Below are 22820 nucleotides of genomic sequence, written 5' to 3' on the forward strand. Positions count from 1 at the left end.
TGTTTTCTCTTTCATTTTTAATTGGAGGGTAACTGCTTTACAATATCGTGTTGGTTTCTGCCGTACAACAATGTCAGGCAGCTCTAAGTATACACAGGTCCTCTCCCTCTTGAACCCCCCTCCCACCCCTCCATGCTGTCACAGAGCATGGGTTGAGCTCCCTGTGTTATAGAGTAACTTCCTATTAGCTATCTATTTTACATATGGTAATATATATGTAAACATCTATGAAATAAATCCAGAACCAAGAGACAAGAAAGGCTTTTCTAAGAAACGCCCCAACCTCTCCTTCCTCTGGCTCCTACCCTATGCTATGATAGTGAACCTGTTGCTGAAAGAAGTTACCACAAACTTGGGCAAGTCATTTGATCTCTTTAAAGTTCTGCTTCTTTTAGGTCTTCAACAGGGAAAATAAACGCTGTCCTTTCTACTTCACAGGAGTTCGGAGAACATCAAATGAGATAATGGATAAAAACTGCACTCGGTAAAATCTGATTTCTCTTGAGATCAAATAAATATTTCCCCTTTTAATGAAGATTTCCCTGGAGAGAAACAATTCTGAGACTCACTATCCAAGAGAACAAACTTCTTGTTACCAAAGGGGAAAGAGGGGAGGGATAACTCAGGAGTTTGGGATTAGCAGATACAAACTACTACATACAAAATAAACAGCAAGGTCCTACAGCACAGGGAACTATATCCACTAGCTTGTAATACACTACAATGAAAAAGGATATATATAAACGTATTCACTTTGCTGTACCCCAGAAACCAATCGAGTGGAAAGCAACACAAAGTGCAAACCAACACACAGTGCGAACCAACTATATTTCAATTAAAAAAAAAAAAAACAGCAGCCAGTCACCTGGACAGCACAGCACAAACGGAGGCAGGCTATCAGTCCTGAGCCGCAGACCCCGCCCGGCGCCCCTCGCCCCTCAGCCCGAGCCCGCTCCACTCCCCAGCCGGTAGGCGGGCCTTCCCTTCTGTCCCAGACCACCGCGACCACCTGCGTAGGAGCACCCGGCCACACCTCGTGCCTGGCCCAGCACCACAGCCCCGAGTCACGCCCCCCCTCCAGCTTCTCCTCACGCCACCCAGTGCATCTTCCTCCTAAAACTTCATAGAATATATTCATCCTGCAACCACAGTGTTGAAAATGAAAATGCTGAGGTTCAGAGGATGGACTCCGAAAGCCTCAACCTGGCTTTCAAGCCTCCCCTCCCGCCCCGGTCAACTCCTCACTGTGAACAGCCAACTCTAGCTCTAGCGAAGGCCCAGCCCCTCCCGCCTTCCGCCCTCTGGGCCCAGAACAAGATCCCGCCTGTGCCCTGAACACCCACTCCACCCCTCAGGGGCCACCCTCACTTCCAGGTCAGAGGCCCCACCTTTCCAGGGAAGACTACTTCTGTCCTGAGGGCAGGGCCTCCTGCTTGGCTCCAGATCTTCTGTAGGAGGCACTCAAATCAACCTGCCAGTCATTTCAGTCCGTAAAATAAACTTTCTCTGCCTAACTGAATTTTATAGTAATTATTTCTCTGGGTTTTCTTTATAGTTTTAATATCTATATGCATGTGCATATCACATACATTCCTACATAATATACTGCTTAGCTATTAATCTTTAAAAGGGTCACACTTTACAAACTCTTCTCTAAGTTTTCTTTCAACATTGTTCTGAGACAGATCTATGTTGACACCTGTAGCTATAAGCCATTCATTTTTTCACTTGTTTTCCCTGAACTTTAAACTTTTTCTTTTGTATTAGGGTGTAGCCAATTAACAATGTTGTGATAGTTTCAGGTGAACAGCAAAGGGACTCAGCCACACACATGTATCCATTCTCCCCCAACCCCCACTGCCATCCAGGCTGGCACATAACCTTGAGTTCCATGTTAATCCATTCATTTTCAAAGCTGAAAAGCATTCTTTTGCATAGTACAACTTATTCATCCATTATGTTGCTGAGGGATACTTGTGTTTTATCAAGAAGGTTGCTATTATCAATAAAGGCAATGCTCCTATGAACATTCTTGTACATATCTCAGCACACATGTATTTCTAGGGTTAAAACTGCCAGGTCACAGGGTCACATGTTTAGCTCTCCTTGGTAATGACAATGGTTTTCCAAGTAGTTGAACTGATTTACACTTTTACTTACACTGTTGAAGAATTCCTCAAAAATACTGTCAGGCTTTTTGAAGACATGGAAGCAACCTAAACATCCATCAACAGAGGGATGGGTAAACAAGATGTGGTACACATATGCAATGGAGTATACTCAGCCATTAAAAAGAATGGAATAATGCTATTTGCACCAATATGGATTGGATCTAGAGACCGTCATACTGAGTGAAATAAGTCAGACAGTGAAGGAGAAATATCCTATGACATCCCTTACATGTATAATCTAAAAAGAAATGATACAAATAAACTTAAAAAACAGGAAGAGACCCACAGACCTGGAGAACAAACTTATGGTTGCAGGGGTCGGGGGAGGCATGGGGGCCAGGGGTAACTGGGGAGTTTGGGACAGACACACACTGATAGGTTTGAAATGGACAGCCAACAAGGACCTATTGTATAGCACATGGAACTCTACTCAGTGTTGTGTGGTGGCCTGGATGGGAGGGAGATATGGGGGAGAATGGATATACGTGTATGTATGGCTGGGTCACTTCACCATTCACTTGAAACTGTCACAACGCTGTTAATCAGATATACCTCAACACAAAATAAAAAGTTAAACTACTGTAAGGCTTTTAAACATTTGCCCATTTGGTGGGTATAAAATGTTCTTTCATTGTGGTTTTAATTTGCATTTCTCCAATGAGGCTGACATCTTTTCACACATTTATTGGCCATTTGGTTTCCTCTTTAATGAGCTCCTTGTCCAAGTCTTTGCTTATTTTTCAATTAAACTTTTTCTTATCTATTGTAGGAGTTCTAGATACAGTCTGAATACTAATCCTTCATTGGTATTAGGTATCTTTCAGTTTATGGTTTCCTTCCTTTTCACTCTGGTTGAGAAGTTCTTTATTTTAACCTAGTTGAATTTATCACCCTCTTCCTTCCCGTAAATGCTCTGCATAACTTATTTAGCACAAACAGGAGACTGTTCTTCATTTGGGCTTCCCTGATGGCTCAACGGGAAAGAATCCACCTGCCAATGCAGGAAGCACTGGGTTCAATCCCTGGGACGGGAAGATTCCTTGGAGAAGGAAATGGCAACCTACTCCAGTATTCTTGCCCGAGAAATCCTATGGACAGAGGAGGCTGGCGGGCTACAATCCATGGGGTGGCCAGAGAGTCGGAGGTGACTTAGCGACTGAACAACAGAACCCAGAGACCATGATGACACATTTACAATTCCTTTTAATACACTGTTAAAATGAAAACTTCAAAAAAGGAAGTTATATAAATAATTAACACATGAAAACACTCACAAAATGATTAGCCATCAAGGAAATGAAAATCAAAACCACAAGGACATATCACTACACACCCACCAGAATGGCTAAAATTAAGACTGATAACACCAAACTGGGGCAAGAATGTAGACCAACCAAACTTTCATTATACACTGTTGGCGGGAAGGTGAAACTGGGGAACCCTGAAGAAAGGTCAAGCAGTTTCTTAGAAAGCTAAACATATTGGATAATAGCTATCCTATGACCCAGCAATTCCACTTCTTGACATTAACCCAAGATAGATGAAAGTACATGCCCACGTAATAATTTATACCAAAATATTCATAGCAGCTGTACTCTTAATAGCCGAAAATGAAATGCAGGCCTAGCATCCATTGACAAGAGAATGAGTAAGTGAACTGTGATCCAGTCACACAACAGAATACGACTCAGCAAGAAAGAGCCACCTACTGACTCGTGACACAGATGAATCCCAAAACTACTCTGCTGAAGCCTCGACAAAAGAAGACGTTCAGGATTCTACCTCTACGAAGCCTAGAACAGGCAAAAACAATTTATAATGGAAAAAATATAAGGACTGTGGTTGTTGATGGGTAGGGTCAGGAATGGAGAAAGAGCACAGAGAACTTTCTGGGGTGACAGTAATATTCTGTATCCTGACAGATTCTGCGTTACACAGGCATACTCATTTGTCAAAAAAAAAAAAAAGAGAGAGAGAGACAAATTTTGAATTCTAGGTGATATGCATAGCGAAGTGTTTAGTAGTTAAGTATCTTGATGTATGCAACTTACTTGGAAATGGTTCCAAAAATAAAACAGATTTCTGGATGGATAGAGAAATGATAAAGCAAACAGAGACAAGTATTACCCATAGAATCTTGGTGGTGGGTACACATGTGAGAATTCTTTCAACTTTGCTATACGTTTGAAATTTTTCAAACTAATAAAATATTAGGGGAAAGATGAAAATATATTTTTAAAAGGAAGAGATTAGATTTGCTTTAAAAAATAAGCAGATAAAAGGTTTCCCTGGCAGTCCAGTCCACACTGCCAATGTAGGCGGCTTGAGTTCAACCCCTAGTCGGGGAACTAAGATCTCCCACGATGCGCGGCACAGTCAAAAAAAAAAAAAATTAAATATAAGCAAATATATTTAAACAAAGTTTGTCCTTGAGAAAGGTAACTGAAAGAAAAAGATCAATCCTTACACGTACTGGTGCTTTGGAATTAACAAAACATATGCACACAGACTATTTTAAATGATCTTCACCAAAATCCAGGTATTCTAGTCTCATTTTATGCTTGAGAAAACGTGGGTCAGAACTTGCTAAATATCACACAGCTGGTACCTCATGGTGCTGGCTTTAAAAACAAACACCTGTGGCTCCTCCACTTCTATTCTTTCCAACACACCTCACTTGGGAGCAGCTGTAAACCTCAAACGTGTGAAGACCATGTGGAAACTGCCCATGGGCCTCCAGCCCTTTGCTTGTCCCAGGAGCAAAGGACAAGGCTGAAGCAGTGCTGCATTGACGAGCAGGGCACGAAAGGGAGATGCGCGTTGACAGGCAATGAGCACGATCTTAATCAAAGGTGAATTTTCAACCCACATGGAATAAAAGCTGACCATCCTCGCCCCATCCATAGGGGTTCTCCAGGCAAGAATACTGGAGTGGGTTGCCATGCCCCTCTCCAGGGATCTTCCCGACCCAGAGACTGAACCTGGGTCTCCTGTATTGCGGGCAGACTCTTTACTGTCTTAGCCACCAGGGAAGTCCTGGGGTTCTTTGAGCCCATCCAGAAAGTGTGGGGAAAGCTGAGCTTGCCTTCCCGTCTACAAAGATGAAGCCTGTAGCAAAGAAACTCCAGCACAAGACTTGTCAAAACAGCTCTCTCACAAGATACTCCAGCACTCATCTTATAGAGCAGAACAAAAGCAGAGCAGAGGGACGGGACCCAGGCACGTTTGCTCAACCCTGACACGGCCAAAATGAGAGGCAAAAGCTTTACTAATCACCCTGCGTATTAATCACTGGCTTCAGGGTATTTTGGCTTTTTGTTAAAGCATAACACACCCCAATAATTTCTGTTAAATTTAAACAGGTGAGATAGATCCACGGAATAGAAATAAAAGCGCTTTCAGAAATAAAAGCGCTTTCAGCCTTAGAGACGGGTGTATTTATCCAAACACCTACTCAGTGTGCCAAATGCTTTGGAAACTGTACTGAAACCAGTACATAGCCCTTGCCCTCCAGAGGCCTATCATCAAGCAGCAGGCTTGGGAGAGAAATCTGAGCCCACGAGAGCTATAGGGGAGATCCCAAGAGTAGAGGAGAGTGCAAGTACAACCGAGGGCTCAAGGCAGGATGTGTATATATGAACTGGGGGCAGAAGAAGGGGTGAGGGGTTGCCCTCCCGGCTGGCTCCTACGGAGGTCCTAACTAAGGAAGGCTACCTGCAGCCTGAGCAGGAGAGAGAGGAGAAAGCAGCCCCAAGGGATGCCTGCCGACTGATTATAGGAGTTAAGAGGGGAGATTAAAGGGCCTCACAGAATGCCTGATTGGAGGCATTACCTGGGACAGGGCCAAATACAGCTGCAACTTCCGCAGACATGAGAATCTAAGCTAGAGCTGGAACCAATCTCCCCAGTAAATCAAGACTTGAAATTTTAATAACAGATTCAGGATGCCTGCTTAAAGCCCAAGTGGTCCCATGATACTCAAAGCTGAGTGGGAGGCCAGAGAATGGTGGATATAACACTGGGACAGGTGGTTGGTTATCAGAGCAACCAGCCAGGAGATAAGCACCAGGAACAATGGATTTGCATCCCTGCTTAACTGTCTGGCCCTGGATGAGTTTCTAACCTCTGGCACCTTATCTGCGGAAGGGAAATGACACCAGCCACCTCACAGGGCTGAAGAGAGATAAGATCCACAAGGCATCCAGCAAAGTGCCTACAGTACAGGAGGCATCGAGGAAAGCCAGCTGCAACTCGGATGAAGAGCTTGCACTCCCAGACCTCAGAGTCCGAGGCCTCCTACCACCGACCCCTGTGTGCGGAGAAACCAGGCAGGAGCCACCAACAGTGGACACACCCAAGGGCTTACCCGTGTGCCAGTCACCTTCTCCCTCTGTTCTCTGATTTCGTTTTAATTTTTAAAAGTACTCTGTCCTTTAAGGCATTTTAGGTAATTCTCAGATGACTGCCTCACCCCATGGCCTCACATCCCGAATCATCTCCGACGGAAGAACCCAATCCAAACAGGCAAGCAGTCCAAGGGGTCACCAGCATCACAAGACACTTGACAGGGAACGTTTGTGCCAGAAGGGGCTGAACACTCACTTCAGCAAGGAGAAGGTCAAGGCCCGGCTGAGGGTAGGTCTGAGCTGACAGAGCTGTGACCTTCATCACATCACTCTTTTACAGTCATGGTGGTAATGACATTAAGCACTAAAAAAAAAAAAGTGTATAATACAAAGTATTTTATGTATATAATAGGCATTCAAGAAAATTTTAAAAGCAGTTATCTTTATAGCTAGGCTTAGAGAGATAATGAGATTCTATATAGCAAAAGGCATAAGAACACAAGGATTAAAGAACTCAGAGCCCATGAGCTCAAGATAAAATTCTAGTCACTTACTTCAAGAACAGAAAGTTGGGTCCCATTTTCTCAACTACACTTTCACAGGGAAACTTTCAGTAATTTATATAATCCATAATTCAAGGATCAATGACCCTACTGGGGGCGGGGGGGGGGGGGGGGGCGGGGAGAGTGGCCACCCAGGTCTCCCAAAAAGAAAACTTCACTTTCTTTTAGGGAAACATAAGAGTTGGATTAATCCACTCTGTATATTAACAACAGACAACAAATTTTACTCCAGAGCTAGGAAACACTAAGAAACCACAATTCTGATGGCCTAGGGTGATTCATGTCACCAATTTTATGGAGGATGGTGGGCTGGCAGGGAAAAGGAGGGAGAAAAGACTGGGAAGAAGGGGAAGGTGGCGAAAAACAAGAGAAAACTAGGTGGAAGGAAAGAAAATGACACAGCAAATCCTAGAGAAGGACGAACGGCGAGTCAGCTTGAGAGCTGACGGCAGTAATCCCTGGTTAGAGGTCAGCCTTGGTCGCGCTGTTACCGGTCACCTCTGTGTACTGCCCACCCGGCCGCCCTGATCCTTAAGTCTTCACGGGGAAATCTGGGCTCACCAGAGCAAAGATGGATTATTTCCTGGGTATAAAAGCGCTAAAAGAGGAATACCAGACACTTCCAAAAACTCAAGTCTAAATTCTACAGCCTTCACTCTAGTTAAAACTAGCTTCTATTTCTCCTTTACTAGGACTGGCTGGATTTTCCACTTCTAACAGCCTAGTTCACACAATTCTCCAATTCAACCAATGTCTGTGGAAGGCCTACTGTCCGGGGGAGCAGACACAGCAGAACAAAACAGAGGGGCTGCCCCTTCACAGGGCTGATGAGTGACACAAGGGGAGGGGCGGGAGCGGGGTGGGGGGGGGGGGGGGGGGGGGCAGAAGGTCTCCTTGGACACTCCCGCCCCCACACTCAGATCTTTCAAGGGCAACTCAGAGTCCTAGCCAAGGAGAAGGAAAATGGAGTAAATCTAAAGACTGACAAGAAAATATTAAATGTTACAGTTAAAGTGCACCCTGATTCAAAACAAAACAAAACTCTAAGTGTTCAAACTGAACACTGCATTCATTATCTGTAACCACAGAGACTATAACTCCTGAAATGAATAAACAGCCAGCGTATTTTTAGTAATACTTAAATGAGTTCATAAAGATGAGCCAATCTCCTGTATTACGAGATCCTGAAGTACCTTTGGAATCATTAAGAAGCAAATTATATTTATTGAGTTGTACTGTTCAGTATATTTCTTGCACTTTGAATACTGGTAATCTCATGTTAGGAATCATGACTTAACATGTGGCCTGCCTCAGATATACCTCAATAAATGGGCTCCATAATCAAACACGTTTGGGAAGTGTTGCACATTCTAAACACGGCTTGGAGGTTCACAATGTGTTTTAGGAAACTAAGTTTTCTGACAAATTCTGTATTAAAGATATCTGACAAATTTAGCCTGAGCCAGTTATCTCCCAAACTAACTTGACCACAGAAAACTTTATTCATTTAATACTTATTAACGGTCCACAAATTGCTTCATGGAACACACGTGGGATATGCTACAGGTGCAGGGGAGGCACTGCTTAATTAATCTGAAAATGCAGCTGACTGTCAATCTCCCAAGCATTCTGATGAACTGGTGTTTACTACATGGTATAGAAATACAGAAACTTCCCCAGTGAACTTCTGACTGGAATTCACTCAATAAGCTGACTTACTAGATTTTAATAAGAAGTTATTTTAAAATGGGATCTTCGTATCTTTATATAAGGGAATTTAAATTCACTGTGTAATACTTTGACTTTGCTACATTGCTGAAAGCTTTTCTTCTTCTAAACATGGGTTTTTTTAATTTCCAGAACACACTGAGTATCTTAATTTCAGAAGATTCATTCCCTTAATGAGAAAAATAGTGAATTAAAAATATGCTGATATTCACCTCTGCCCATCACTTACTTGACAGGGCGCGACCTGGCGACTAAACCACCACCATCACTTGATTTGGGCTTCCCTGGTGGCTCACTAGACAGGCCTAATTACAAACATCTGTAACTGAGATGTGGCATCAACATGTTGGAGTTCATGAATAACAAGCATGGGACTATTAATTCTGTGGCTGTGGTGTTATTTATAATTTGGCTCCTCCTCTTGAAAAACTAACCTTAAATCCTGCACTGGAGGTTTTATGGAATCCAACTCCAGTGGCTGAAAAAGTTTCATCATTCCGTTAACAACAAAAATCAAACTCAACATTTATTTAGCACCTATTATATGCATGCCACTGGATTAAGCACTGTAATGATGAATGTATTTTTCTGGGTCCCCACTCAAGACAATGGTCTGACAAGACTTAGAAACTCAGGGGTCTTCCTGACAATGTGGGTGGCAGAGAGCAAACTGCTGCACTGGAGATGCTTACAAGACACCTGGGTGAATTTAGGACATCCACAACTGCCCCCAGTAGGCCAATAAGACACAAGACTTCTTGAAAAACTACTGGTGTTAACTAAAAACTTACTATTACTTAATGCAAGATAACCAAAATCAGATCTGGGTCAAAAACTTGAAAGCAGTTAAAGCTTCGCTATTCAACTTCACCTGTGTAACACTTTAAAAAAAAAGAAAAAGTCAGTTAGGTAGCTTAACCCACAAGCATTGCAGCTTAGGTAAGTAGTTCACAACTATCACAGGGTTCTTCAATGACTCTGTAGGACTCCCAAATGTGATGAACAGAGTGAACCTGAATTTTCAGAGCACGTATGAGAGAGGGAGAGTGTTGCATCTACGTTATGCAACACTGAAAAAGACTTTTCACTTTCATGTAGAAAAAGCATGATGACTGCTGGAAATTTAAGACAGAAAATGAATCAATTTCTAATCCTCTAACTGGAAGATCTAGCAGTAAGCAAGAAAATCAAGACAATTCTACAAATGACACAGCAGCAAAGAGACTGATGAGCCTCAACCATCTATACGGCCGCGCATACAGGAATATTTCCCTCAGATTAATACATAAACAAAAGCAAGAATTCCAGCTCCAAAATTTCAAATCAGAGAACCAGAAAGCGTCTGCAGTCTGTCTTCATGAACTTTTTTTCCTTTTTAAAAAAAGGAAAAACACCTTTCCTTTAGAAAACCTTAACAAAGACGAAGCCCAGAAACTTTGGCAAAACACAGCCAAGGCAACAGGCGCTGGAGAAGACACGCAATTTTAAAAAGTTACCAAATGTCCCAGTAAGACTGGTTGATAAATTAACTTCGTTCTGCTGAACGCTTCAAAAACTGCGTTTCTGATAGTATTTTCTAATTACACAGGCTTTAAGAACAACATGTATGCTAATAAACGGGGACCTCAAATACATGTGCAATGAAGCAAAGCTGATATTCCAGATTACATTTTAAATAGTCCAAAGAAAATGGAAAACTGCAACTGCAGGCTTGCGCAAAGCCCAAACCGGGAAAACACAACTGGGCGGCAGGGTCCAGTACCCCGGCTTCGCAGGCTGGCCGCCCTTCCCTTCCACCCGGAGAACCAGAAGAACAAAGTTCACACTGACTGAACGTTCAGGGTCGCGCCAGAATATCGGGGGGAGGGGGGTCGTCCTCCGCACCCGCTGTCTGGTAGGGAATGGATTCAAGCGCCTCGGTCAAGTTCACGGCGGTTCCTCGCCCCAGACGGCGCGACAGACGTGCCCCGGGAACCGACGCCGCGGTTCAGGGAGCGTCCTCCTCACAACTCGGCTAAGCGGGGCCCCCAGGACCGGGGTCAGTCCTCCTCCCGGCGCCGCCCCGGCCAGGACGGTCCGCGGGCGTCCGTCAAAGCCGGGAGAGAGGGCACCGCGGCCGAGGACGGAGCCGCGCCCGGCCCTGCGGGAAGGCTGCCGCCCCGCGGGGCCCGAGTTTCACCGTGGACCGCAGCCCCGGAGCCGCCCGCCCGCCCGGCGCCCCTTTACCTTGCCGCCGCTGCCTCTGCGAGGCTCGGACTCTGCGAGGCTGGAGCCGGGGTCCCGGGTCGAGGCGGCCGTCTTCTGGCCGGGTGGGAGGCTCGGCCCGCCGGGCGGGAGCGGCGGCGCCGCGGGGCCCGGCACGTCCTCGGCCTCCTTGCCGCCGGGATACACCCCACGGCTCTCGGAAATGTGGATGCTCGGGGCGCAGCCCATGCTGGCGGCAGCGCCGCGGACACGCTGGCGGGCAGCCGCGATCCGGTCAGTAAACGGCCCGCCCGGCGCCACGGGGCCGCCGCGTGCGCCGTGTCATCTCCGCCTGGGCGGGCGGCGGCGGCGAGCGCGGGTCTCCCGTCAGGAAGTGCGGCCGCCCCTTTTATCGCGGTGCGGGCGCGGCGGCGGCGGCGGCGGAGGCGGCGGGGAGGGGGCGATGGGGCGGGCAGCGCACCGCGGCCGCCCCTCCGAACATGCCCTTCCAGAGGAGGGAGCCGCCGGCCGTCTCCCCTCACATCGCCGCGCTCGCCTCGGCCGCGCCGCGCTTCCGGGGAATTTCGGGGGAGGAGATTTGCGCTCTCCCTGCCCGAGAGCCGACAAGTCCCCGCCGCGCGAGCGACGCCGCCCTCGCCGTGAGGCGGCGCGACCCCCCGGGGGAGGTGCACTCCCGGCTACGCCTGCTCCGGCCCCGGAGGCGCTGTGGCCGGCGCCTCCAGAGGCCCCGGGCTCTCACGTCTCTCCGCCGGCCGCACCACGGATAAATGCCCTTGATCCGAGGGCTGGTGACGGAGAAAGCTAGAACGGCTGAGCGGTGCAGGCCGGAGGAATCCCGCCGGGACAGCAAGACCGTGTCTACCCCGGGAGGAACGGAGGGACGCGGACCTAAGGCCGCGCCGTCGAGAAGCGCTGAAGCGGCGGCGCTCGCCCAGGAGCTGCGGGCGGCGCGGCGCGGCTCCGGCTCCGCATTCCGGGCCGGGTCTTGCCGGCAGCACGCCGCGCCCAGCCCCCAGCGGTGACCTCCAGCGGGTGCTGGCGTCAATGCAAAGCAGCTGGGGTGCCCGCCGCCGCCTCCCGGCTCCGCCCGCCACGGAGCATGCGCGGCCACGACGGGAGGGGCGCGCGGCCAGGCTGCGGGAGGGAGAACGACTTACCCATGGCCGCACGCGGTCACCCCCGAGCCAGTGGTCTCTGATCTCCGGCCTGTGGCCACTAAAACCCATACCGTAGGGTTCGAATCCCGGCTCCGGAACTTAGCAGCTGTGTGACTTCGGTCAGGGCCCTGTCTCTGAGCCATTCAAGAGCCAGGAGGGGGAGGGTGGGGGGGGGGTGACGGGTGTTACTGACTCGGGCTCAGTCCGTGTCCTCGCGTGCCAAGACCTGGAGCCCTAGGCCCGCCTACACCGGCGACTGGGAGGCTGGGATGACAAGAAGCCACATTTCGTGGCAGGCTGGGGATGCCTTCCTACTCGTCCTTAACCAGAGGAGGCCTGTGACGACGCCAGACGCGTCGGCAGAAGGGCACCCCACACACATCGCCACCCGCTCACTGTGTGACCTTGGGCGAATCACTTAGCCTCTCTGTGCTGGGTCTCCTCCCACGATCAACTGGAGAGTGGCACCCCTGGGTGTGCATCACGTACCCTGGAGCTGCCCACCTCGGACCCACCCTCACTCCCGCCCCTCTATCCCTGCGGCTCGCGGTCAGCCGAGACCCCGGCACGGCTAGTCCCTTTCCTCTGCCGCCGTCCACACCTTTCCTAGCGCGGCCCTGGAATGACCCTGAGGTGCCGCCCACTCCCGCCTTGGTCCCGGCTACTGTGAAGACCTGGAGGGGTATTCCGGGCTGGAGTCCCTGCTGCGGCGTGGCTGCCGCAGGGGCTCCAGCGCCGGGTTCCCTGCAGCGGCTCAGGCTTCAGGGTGCTAGGGAATCTAAGATCCACAGCCCCCGCGCCCCCTCCAGCAGGGATCTTTAGGGCCCGAGGTGGGCACCGGGCAGTTCCCCAAGGGCAGCAGAGCAGAAAGGCCCGATAAGCGGGGAGCAGCTGGCCCAAGCCACTGGCACATGACTTACATTATCAAGTTCAAGCACATTTAGCAATAATCATAATACCTTCCCTGCTTTATAAAAATACCAACGGCTCAATGACGATGTCTTAAAAGACACAAGGGAAGATTTTTACTATCAGCAGTAATTCTACCAAAACTGCAGTGTTTTCTGCCTCAGTGCTCCTGGATTTAGAAGGTAATTTTTCCAGGCAGAACCTTGACTCTTGTAAATAAAGAGTAATTGGTGAAGAAAATGCTTTCAACCATCAGAGAGTTTGAAAGTCTGTCTCAGACCCTCTGTGCTCCCTGCTCTGCCTCACTGAGGAGTCTGGCCTTGATGACTACCAGCACTGACCTTGCCTCCTTCCAGCACTCCAGGGTGCCTCCTGGGCCCACCTTCTAATATACGACATTGTTGTCCTGGCCTCTCTCTGGAAATCCTTGAGCCCTGCTCTAATTAGGGGTGAGGACACTTACCCCCAGCTGACCCTGATCCCCTTATTCACTAGCTGGCCTCCTGCGCTGCCCTGTGCTGTCGTGAGCTGGTCACTTACCCTCTGTTCTCCGAGAACTGTTGCATAGCCACATTAACTGATTTCCAGGTCTGCAATTTAGGAATGCTAAACTTAGTGACCTACAACCAAGAATGAAGTAGGAGCAGGCAGGAATGGTGGGAGACATTTGCCTACTTCTGGGGCCACAAGGAGCAACCCCCCACTCACTTTCATTCATACTCTGGAACTCAGCCTGGAACACTCCAGGAAGTCACAGCTTCCCCCTCACCTCAGCTAGCACCAGTTCCACCACTGCCCTCCTTCCCTGGCCATCATCTGAACCTCAAAGTCCCTGAACACTTCTCTACCCAGTTTCCCCAGACCTCAGTGACAAGGGACACAAAAGGAGTCACAGTGAGAGAACTAACCCAAACCTCACTGGTATGTACCCCTCCCTGGCTCACCCAGACTCCTGAGCCCCTGTGAAGAATCCCTCCACGTGGATGTGTGTGAAGAGAGCTCACACACAACCCTACTCCTGCTGCAGGAGAGGCACCCCCAGCCATGTGGGTATCTGGAAGTTGGTGGCATGCAGGAGAACATACTCCCCCACCACCCCAATCCATTCTCCCCCCCCCAACTGCAGGGACCCCCAAACAGGACTGCTTGACCCCCCACCAGGCTCAAACTTGTCAATGAATGTCAACTTCAGTTCTTATTCTGCATGAGGTCAATGGGACCGGGAAAGGACTCAGCCGAGAGACAGAGGCCAGCCTGGCACCCCCACTCCCAGCCCCACCCCCACACACAGGCCATTTCCAGGCGACTGCTCAGTCATCTGACCCCCCTCCCCAGTTCACGGGAGACATGAAGATGCAGCGTTCCACGCAGCTTTATTCTATGTAAAACCCAAACCAACTTGGTTTACGCGCCTCTTACACGTAAGCTGATCCTTTTTTTTTTTTTTTTTTTACAACTGGAGCTCCCTCGCCACTTTCTTTCCTTCCCCACCTGGGAGTCAGCATTCAAAGGCTGCTACTGGCGCCCACCTTTCTGCTCCTTTCCTTGCCTCCTCACTGAGCTGGGCTGGAAGCAGCCAAAAGCGGGAGAGATCTCAGACCCTGAGGTGCGAATCCCAGTCTTGCCACATGCCCTCTCTCCAAGCCACTTTCCTTCACTGTAAATCCAGGATTAATGATATCTACCCCTCAGGGATTAAATAGGCTAACTGATGTCAGATGCCCAGAATAATTACTGAATGCCTGTGTCTTAGCTTGCCAACTTCTCCTGGGTCCTTTCAACACCATCTTCCTGCAGGCCTGCCCGTAGACTGCCGAAAACTGCTGGAGGAAATAAAATTACCCCGAGGACCCATACCACTACAAATCTGTGGCATCAGACATCGGTTCATTTCTCTAAATTGCAAGATTTTGTACAACGTGATTTTTAAATCTTTTAAAATCACATTCATATGTACTAGAAAAATAGTAAAAAAAAAAATAAATTAAAATTAGCATAAGTATATAAAATGTGCAGAAGCAAAGGAAAGCCTTTCTTCCTTCCCCACTCCCTTCCTTCCTAGAGGTAACTATTGTTAACAGTTTGGACCATATGCTACCAGACCTGTTTCTATGTTAAATAATCTCACACACACACACACACACAGCTGTTAGAATATCACAGGCAGGGCTGCAGTAAACATCCTTGAATGCATCTTTTTCTGTTAAGATGGACTCCTAAAAGTTGAATTGTTTGGTGAAAAGGTATGTACCCTCTCATCCCATCCCAGCTCCAGAAGGGATGAAAGGAAATGAAAACAGAACCAGGCTGAGCTGTGCGATTGAAAGGGGGAACCCTTTAGCCACACCCTCTGCACCTGGATAGGGAGGATCTAGCCACCCAGATACAAAACCTCTGTTGATCATCCTTTCCAGGCCCCCAGCCGGCTTACCTTCATTTTTCTCCGTACTCCCAAGCCCTGAGTACAGTGTTTGAATGTTCCTGCCTTTCTCTGGTAAGGGACTGGATGATCCGCCCTGAAGGCCAGAACCACAAGAAGAGAGCAGCAGTTCCCATAGGTGAGGACGGCAGAGGGAAGCCTCCAGATGCTGTCCTCTGACTCCACAACCCAGGTGCGCCCCAGCACTTCTCTCCTCTGTTTGGCTCTGGACCTTGGTACTCGGGATTCTCCTGGAGCTTAGAACTAACCACACACTATGCACCCTTTTTCTCAGAATGACCCTATTCGCTCCTGCTATTTCAGACTCCTCCACTCCCAACAAGGGGGCTCGGCCTCCAGTGCCAGCTCCCTGCTACCCTCGACTCCAACCACACTTTCCCACCGGGTCAGGGGGTCACACCTCTCCCACCTACTAGAGACAGTCTCAGATTCCAAACACTGCTGTATTTGGTTGTAAAGGTCAGAGCCACACTCTGCCAGTTCAGCCACTGTTCATTGCTCAGTTGTGTCCGACTCGCCACTGTTCATTGCTCAGTTGTGTCCGACTCGTTGTGAACCCATAGACTGTAAACCACCAGGCTCCTCTGTCTATGGGATTCTCCAAGCCAGAATACTGGAGTGCGTTGCCATTCCCTTCTCCAAGGGATCTTCCCAACCCAGGGATCGAACCCAGGTATTTCTTGCTTCATTTCCCCAGGATACAGGAAGGGAACGGGAGCTCAGATCAGGGCCTCACATGCCACTAGGACCATCTCACATGCTCGACTCTCGACATAATTTCTTGTGATGCTGAAAACATGACCTTTTGGAGCTCCCATCTCTACCTTCCCAGTCCCACAACAACACTGTCGGTTTCCACTGCAGAGAAAGTTCCTTGTCCGAGGTTCCTAATTTGGAGTGTCCCTACCCCCAGGACCCCATGCTTAGAGAGGCCCCAGTCTTGGTTGATGCTCAACCGTATTGAAATTCCTAACAAGTGTTGAACAAGAAGCCCCGTATTTTCATGTCACCCTGAGCCCCACAAGTTCTGCAGCTGGTTCTGCCTCCCTCCTCTGAGAAGTGTTTTGCTCAGGTGTGTGCAGGGGAGAGAAGCATAGGGTAGTGCCAGCAAGAAAGGTGGTGTCTTGGAAAAATTCACAGGGCCTTCCCTGAAGGTTCTGTTGTTATTTCACAACAACAGTCCTTGCCTCCGTCTGCCCTGGACCCAGCATCCCAGCCCGGCTCCACCTCTGCCCTCACCCTACCTCCCTGGCAGGTGAGACAGGCCTCAGGTTGCCTCAGGAATGGCCACCTCAAGAAGCAGGCCACAGGGGGTGGATAACTGTTGGCTTCCCCTCCGTGAGAGCAGGAGTAGGGGAGCAACACAGGGTCCCCCAGCCTAGAAGAGGAGAGCAGTGTGTCCAGACAGCCCTGAGAAGGGACCCTGATGATACCAGCCAGCCAGATGGTGTTAGGATTTCTGCCAAGCACACCACGTGTGTGACCTCATTTATTCCAAAGGCACGGAGGCTTTTTAGAACAAGGGCTGATGCAGGTCTTTAATAACCCAATACCTATCCTCTATAAAGGCTCTGAAAGACAGAAGGATGCTTCTTTAATACAATTAAGTGTATTTATTTCCAGCTAAGAGCTTTCAAGATATTTAATAGTGAAGCCCTAGAATACTCCCCAGGGCTGGGACACAGCAGGTCTATTCTAAAGAGAGTCCCAAGACCAAAAAGCACTTGACTGGAGCATAATTAATGGATTCAGAAATAAAACAAAGGGCAACCACCCTCGCTACTGTTACCTAGTGTTGTCTAGATGGTCTGAGAAATGCAGTGAGGTACGGCTTAGAAATGACAGCACAGATACTTCAACTGGAGAGAAAATTGATCATTAATGGTGGAGAATATAGCTTTATATCTAAGATACTCAGTAATCAATGCAAGAGTTATAAGATGAAAGATTTCTCTAAAGTGACCAGATTAGAAGTAAATAAGTAAGACTTCCCTTCTTTGAAATGAGAAGCTGAATCATAAAATGTTAGATCTAAAAGGGACCGGGAGGACGTCCCTGGTGGTCCAGTGGTTAAGAATCCACCTGCCAGTGCAGCAGACACTGGCTCGATCCCTGATCCTGGAAGATTCCACATGCTATGGAGCAACTAAGCCCGTATGCCACAGCTACTGAGCCAGCGTGCCACGGCTTCTGCAGCCTGCCCACGACAAGAGAAGCCCACATGCCAAATCGAGGAGTAACTCTCCATCACTGCAGCTAGAGAAAGCCTGAGCAAGGCAGCAAAGAGCCGGCGCAGCCACAAATAAACACGTAGCTTAATTAAGTAAAAGAGTGATACTCTAGACTATCAATGGCCCGTCAGAAAGTACAATGACAAAATGGAACCCAGGTTTCCCCAGACTTCACCTGGGTCACCGTGGTGGTCATCACCCACATTTTGCTGGCTATTTCCCCTCTTCTAAGGCAGGCCTCCAGCCATGTTTCCCCATTACTTCTGAGAGTGTCTGAGGGAGGGTCTGAGGGAAGGTAGTGCGATCACCCACCATCCTCTCTGTTGCTGGTACCCCTGTACCATGTTAATTGCAGGGCCTCTGGCACAGACTCCTGATGCTGTGAAAGCTGAGGCTCTGGGGTCCTTAAGGCACTGAAGCTCCTTAGGGCACTGGGCTCTAGGCACACATTAGGGGAAAAGGACACACTTATAGGGTCACCAACCATATACCAGTTTGCCCAAGACTCTGATGGTTTTAACACTGAAAGTCCTGCACCCTGGAAACCCGCAATCCAGGCAAACCAGGCTGGTTGATCATCCTACACCTCCTTTATACACACATGTGCACTCACATACCTGCGCATATAAACGCACACACAATGCCTCACGTTGTCTCCTAGGCCCTAAAGCCATGCTGTTTGTGCCCTGTGTCTTGCAGAGTTTATATCTGGGCAAAGAGCCCTCCCGGGCTTCCTTGATGGCTCAGCAGTAAAGAATCCGCCTGCAATGCAGGAGACTGGGGTTCAATCCCTGGGTAGGGAAGATCCCCTAGAGAATGAAATGGCAATTTGCTCCAGTATTCTTGCCTGGAAAATCCCATGGACAGAGAACCCTGGTGGGCTCCATGGGGTCAGAGAGAGTCAGATATGACTTAGTGACTAAACACACATACACACACATATATATTAACATGTGAAAATTCTATGACATTCAAATATCTGCATCCATATATGAAGTTTTACTGGAACACAGTCACACCCATTTGTTTACACATTGTCTGTTGTTAGGGAAATTAAATAAATCATTTTGTTTAGGCTTAGGAAGCAAAGCAGAGCAGGCCTCTGACCCTTGCTTCTAACCGGCCTGGACACTGCCCTGACTGTGAGTGACTGTGAGTGCAAGACTTCCAGTACCATAGATAACATGGGGGAAGCATTTTGAGATTATTGAGCCCCTGGCGGGGACCTGGCCAACCAAGCCCCAGGCTTAACAACATTCCAAGTTTTACAAGACAAAACAAACAGCATTAAAATGAAACCAGTCTTGCAATTTGGTCACTGATGATGATATCAGTTTGAGTCCTGGGATTATAAACGGGAACCCAGAACTGCAATCTTTGAAGTCTTACCATGGAGCAGACATGCTGCCTGTGGCAAGGACTTGCCAGGGCTGTTTAGGTCTGATGTTGGTCAAAACCCAGTTTGGTGATGTGTCCTCTGCTCTTTATATTTCTCTTTTATTTTAATGTTAGTATATTGAAAGTAAGTTAGCTAATTCTCTAATAAACATATGTATTATTTATTTGTATATTATGAGTGGTTTCTTTTGGTAACAAATCCTTTGAACCTGAGACTAAAGTGAAAACTTTGGGCAAAACATCTATGGCTACTTTTGCAACCCTTCCATCGTCAGTCCACAGACTTTCTCTTGGGGACTCAGACTCACACCCATGCCTGGGTAGTGCAGGAAGATCCCAGAGCTTGGTGACTTCCCCTGTTCTCCACCCTCACCGGACAAACATGCTCCTTCTCACCCCTTCCATCAACCTGCCGCAGCATCAGCTAAACGCGGAGCCTGCCCTACATAGAAGCATCACCATCTACATCTCCCCAAAGCCCCATGAGGTTAATGTTATCTACTGGGGCTTCCCTGGGGGCTCAGATGGTAAAGCGGGAGACCCGGGTTTGATTCCTGGGTCGGAAAGATCCCCTGGAGAAGGAAATGGCTAATCCACTCCAGCACTCTTGCCTGGAAAATCCCATGGACAGAGGAGCCTGATAGGCTATAGTCCATGGGGTCGCAAAGAGTCGGACACGACTGAGCGACTTCACTTTCTTTCTTTCACTATTGGGGGGAAAAGGGAGGCTCAGAGAGGTTAAATAACCTATCTTAGGTCACACAAACACCAGACAGCAGAACCAGGCTGCCCGAGCTGATGCCAAAGCCCGACCTGTCTCTATTGTGCCAGCATTTCCACAAAAATAAGCTTTGGCTTATTTGTAATAAGTTGTTGTTCTTGTTATTTAGTTGTTAAGTCGTGTCTGGGCCCATGAACTGTGTAGCCTGGCTCTTCTGTCCATGGGCTTTCCCATGGACATAATGGAGTGGTTGACATTTCCTTCTCCAGGGTATCTTTCAGACCCAGGGATGGAACCCACATCTTCTACATTAGCAGGCAGATTCTCTACTGCTGAGCCACCAAGGCAGCCCTGATAAATAAGCTACATATGGGAAACTGAGGAGCTGAACATCATGGATACTCAAGAAGCAGAAAGTGAAATGTGACACATCCCAGAGCAAATGCAGGCTGCTTCACTACCAGGATAAATGGGAGATGAAATGCAGGGCAGCACACTGTTTACCAAAAGAATTTGGGGCTTTTGAAATGTCAGCCGCGATGATCGTGAATCACTCCTCTTAAAGCCCTTAATCCAGGGTAACCCTCCTTTTTCCGCTGGCTCCTCTCCTGATTCATCAAGTTGCCTCTGCTGGCCTGAATCACCAGCCCAGAGTTCTGGGTCTCAGGCCTCCCAGGTTCCATGGGAAAATTGTCATTCGCTTCTCTGGGGAGGTGTGTCCTGTGTAAGTGTCCCCAGGCCTGCTTGCAGGGGAGAGAAGGCTTCCGAGGGGGAAGACTCCAGCCTAACAGAAAAGTGTAGCTGGAAAAAGTCAAGGTGACAGGCGGAGTCTCATTGTGATAACCAGGGTCCCAGATTTATCCCTTCGTGCACAGTCTCTCTTGAGCGTCTAGCACGTATAGGCACTGGGCTGGATACTGGGGACTCAGCGATGGCAACATAGCCCCTGCCTATTAATGGAGCTCATAAGCTGAGGTTGAAGGCAGGCGTCGTTCAACTTCGTAAGAGTATAATTATAAGTTGACGAGTTCTGTGACGCACAAGGAGCTCTGAGTGTGTATCACAGCAGGAAATGACTTAACCTCGGATAGAGGAGGGTGAGCACCAGGATGTTTTCCCTAAGCTGAAATATGACTAGATAGCTGTTCTTCATGCCCAGCACCCATTCATCCTTATTGTTCAGTTGCTCAGTCGTGTCCAACTCTTCGAGACACTGTGGACTGCAGCACACCAGGCTTCCCTGTCCTTCACCACCTCCTAGAGCTTGTTCAAACTCATGTCCATCGAGTTGCTGATGCCATCCAGCCATCTCATCCTCTGTCGTCCCCTTCTCGTGCCTTCAATCTTTCTTAGCATCAGGGTCATTTCCAATGAGTCAGTTCTCCGCATCAGGTGGCCAAAGTATTGGAGTTTAATCTTTAGCATCAGTCCTTCCAATGAACACTCAGGACTGGTCTCCTTTAGAATGGACTGCTTGGATCTCCTTGCAGTCCAAGGGACTCTCAAGAGTCTTCTCCAGAATTCATCCTTGAAGCTACCTCATTTTCCTCTGGGAACCCATGGTCACCCCTAGTATAACCTCAAGCTATTGGGGTGGAATATTTAGGACGCACCACATCCCTGGCTATAGAAATTAATCTAGAAATAGGCACATGATCCAATCCAGAGTTAATGAGTGTCAGTGTTATTGGTTGAACCCCTGATCAAGCCATACCTAAAGTTAGAACTACATTTGAACTTTTAAGCTTTAACAACTTCTGCTTTTGATTAAGCCTCTTTGTGGGTCTAAAATTTTGGACTCTTGCAACTAAAAATGTCCTATCTGAGCTACAAGGATGAGTCAGAAAGTCATATGTAGGATATATAGTAGTGAGTGAATGAGTGAGTGAGTCAAAGTCTCTCACTCTTTGTGACTCTATGGACTATACAGTCCATGGCATTCTCTAGGCCATTCTCTTCTCCAGGGGATCTTCCTGACCCGAGGGTCGAACCTGGGTCTCCTGCACTGCAAGCAGATTCTTTTCATCAGAGCCACCAGGGAGGGGAAAAGCTGGTCTGGCTCTGGCAGCATCGTGGCAGTGGCTGTGGCTGGGCTGGTGGCAGCAGTAGTGGGGGGTGGGGTGAGCATAGGGGGCAGGACTTCTAGCAGCTCAGCAGCGAGGTGTGTGTCCTCCTGGAGCCAAGCAGCTTCCTAACCCCTGGGAAATACCCTTGTCACACTTCTATGTCTCCAGCTCTTTCAACACCTGTTGGCCAGTTCCCCTCATTAAATCGTTATCTTTGCCTGAGATACCTCGAGAGGTTTGTAATTTCCTGGTTGGCCACTGATGGATGTAATCACTGATGGGGTGACTGTTATGAACTGCTGCTCTCATTGGCAGAAGGTGTTACTCCCAGTAGCTGCCAGGGTAGTCCACCGGGCTTAGGAAATAGCAGATAAGGCAGAGGAAGATGGGGTTTAATCTTGCTTGGTCTGCCTTGGGAGCTTTTAACCACTGTGGTACAGCAACTTCTTATTAAGGTTATACTGAATTTGGAGGCAGACACATTTCAAGGGCTTGAGTTAACGCGGAAGAATTATGTCCCAGGATGACCATGGACTTATGGTGACTCTAGAGAAAAAATATTTTCACAGAGAATCAGATGTATAGTTCCAGACTTGAGATCACCCAGGCTGGAACCAACAGCTTCTGATGAAATAGTTTGTCTGAGAGTCAGAATTACATTCACCCCTGACTGCCACCAACTCCTGGTGGAGAAAGGCCACAGACTAGAGAAAGGCCCCCCAACTCTCAGGTCCCCATCTATAAAAGGAGGAGCCCACCCATGGCAGACACGGTTTGTTTCCTCTCCAACAGGTAGCTGTCCTCCTCTCACCTGCTTCCCGGGTCCTTCCCAGTCCATGGGGTGATGCTTGATTGGTTCCAACCAATCGTGGTCATGCCTTTCCC

General features: G+C 48.5%; 1 protein-coding gene across 3 annotated transcripts in view; it reads right to left on the bottom strand.

Moving 5' to 3' along the window:
- The window catches only part of PDE8A (phosphodiesterase 8A), a 145153-nt gene extending 132381 nt beyond the window's left edge, over positions 1–12772 (bottom strand). For 2 of the 3 annotated variants that reach the window (XM_040257494.1, XM_040257493.1), the window contains exon 1: positions 11035–11352. In XM_040257494.1, coding sequence (XP_040113428.1) covers positions 11035–11241 — 207 coding nt within the window. In that variant the 5' untranslated portion in view covers positions 11242–11352. Of the gene's footprint in view, positions 1–11034; positions 11353–12170 lie in introns of those variants that run through there. The other variant, XM_040257495.1, reaches the window with a different exon arrangement.
- Between the last annotated feature and the right edge of the window lie 10048 nt (positions 12773–22820).

Source organism: Oryx dammah, unplaced genomic scaffold (assembly GCF_014754425.2).
Source record: "Oryx dammah isolate SB20612 unplaced genomic scaffold, SCBI_Odam_1.1 HiC_scaffold_16, whole genome shotgun sequence".
In the NCBI taxonomy this organism is placed as follows: domain Eukaryota; kingdom Metazoa; phylum Chordata; class Mammalia; order Artiodactyla; family Bovidae; genus Oryx; species Oryx dammah.